General features: G+C 68.1%; 1 protein-coding gene across 1 annotated transcript; it reads right to left on the bottom strand.

Moving 5' to 3' along the window:
- Positions 1-462: 462 nt before the first annotated feature.
- Positions 463-1610, bottom strand: LOC112122523 (numb-like protein; the record flags this gene model as incomplete). The annotated part of the gene is made up of 3 exons (XM_024221304.3): positions 1179-1610; positions 811-885; positions 463-603 (listed from the first exon to the last, which is right to left on the bottom strand). Coding segments are annotated over exons 1-3 (255 nt in total), but the record flags the coding sequence as incomplete, so codon positions are not given.
- Between the last annotated feature and the right edge of the window lie 62 nt (positions 1611-1672).

Here is a 1672-nt window from a genome sequence, read left to right as displayed (position 1 = left end):
GCAGTGTGCGTGCGAGGCGTGCCAGGTTCAGCACATGGGCGAGGGTGCGAGGCATGCAAGGTGCAGTGGGTTTGCGGGCAAAGTGGGCGTGCCAGGTTCAGCACAGGGGCAAGGGTGCTAGGCGTGCGAGGTGCAGCGGGCGAGGGTGCGAGGTGCAGCGGGCAGGCGGGAGGGCGAGGCAGGTGTGCCAGGTTCAGCACGCGGGTGAGGGTGCGAGGTGCAGTGGGTGTGCGAGGCATGTGAGGTGCAGCGTGCGAGGCGCAGTGTGCGTGCGAGGCGTGCCAGGTTCAGCACATGGGCGAGGGTGCGAGGTGCAGCGGATGTGCAAGGTTCAGCACACGGGCGAGGGTGCGAGGCGTGTGAGGTGCAGCGTGCGAGGTGCAGTGTGCGTGCGAGGCGTGCCAGGTTCAGCACGTGGGCGAGGGTGCGAGGCGTGCAGGCACACACCCGGGGGCCACGCACCGAGTCCTTGAGGGCCAGGAAGCAGTGGCAGATCCAGCGGCGCGTGGTGCCGTCGCGGCAGATGTAGGAAAAGGCCTTGTCGAAGTTGCGGTCGGGGGCGCAGAACGAAACCTTCTCAATGGTCTGGTCGACGATGAGATCCTGGGGGGCAGGGGGGGGCATGAGACGGGGCAGTGCATCCCCCCCCGCCTCAGCCCAGGGAGACACTCTGCACGTCCGTGGGGCTCCCACTGAGTCCATGGGGGGTGGGGGGATGGCAGGACCCCCCCATGGCTCCCCACTGCCCCATAACCCCCCCAGCCACGCCCCCCACAATCCCCAGTCCCTCCCCCCGCACCCCCCCCGTACCTTTGTTTTGTCGTCCACGACCCGCAGCCCGTCGGCCGACACCCACAGAACCGACTTCACCGACTTGCGCCCGCTCTGCAATCGGGGGGGGGGGGGGGTGGGGGGGGGCTGCTAGAACCCCCCCCCCAGCCCAACCCCCCCTCTTGGGCCCCCTGCCCCACGGCTGGGGGAACCGGTTCAGAGACTGGAGAAATCTATCAGCACCCCCGGGGAGATAACGGGGGATGATGGGTGGCTGGGGGGGTGCTGGGGAACTCGGGGTGGAGAAGAGGGTTGAAGGAGGAGGTGCTGGGGGTTCCCAGTGGGGGGCACCGGGGGCATCTGGCCCAGACCTGCCCTCCCCCCCACCTCGTGCCAGCTGCACTCACTGTTTTCAGCTTCTTCACGGCCTCTTCGCACACGTGCATCCCCCGGGACTCCTCCACCTCCGCGTGGCCCAGGTACTGCGGGGGGCAGAGGTCAGAGCCAGGCCACCCCCCCGGCAAGATCCCAGCGCCCCATTACCCACCCCTGGGTGCAGGACGCCTGGGTTCCCTGCAGGAAGGGGTAGGAGCTGAGCAGGCCCATGTGTGTGGGATGGGGGTGTGCAAATCCCGGGCACACGTGTGTGCATCGCAGGGGAGCTACTGCAAACATGGGCGTGCAAGCCAAGCGTGCAACCCCCAGCCCAAGCATGCCCACTGACCCATGTGTGCGAGGCAAGCGTGCACACCCCGGCCTGTGAGAGCAGAATGGGCAACCCCCTGACCCACGTGTGCCGAGCGTGCAACCCCGCAGGCTGTGTGAGCTGAGTGTGTAAACCCCTGGCCCAAGCATGCCCATGGACCTGTGTGCACCCTGCTGAGCCGAGCCCGTGCATGAC

This window comes from Terrapene carolina, unplaced genomic scaffold (genome assembly GCF_002925995.2).
Source record: "Terrapene carolina triunguis isolate 2854851 unplaced genomic scaffold, T_m_triunguis-2.0 Scaffold22172, whole genome shotgun sequence".
In the NCBI taxonomy this organism is placed as follows: domain Eukaryota; kingdom Metazoa; phylum Chordata; order Testudines; family Emydidae; genus Terrapene; species Terrapene triunguis.
Note: the sequence above shows the minus strand (reverse complement) of the source record. Positions and strands in the feature narration are given on the sequence as shown.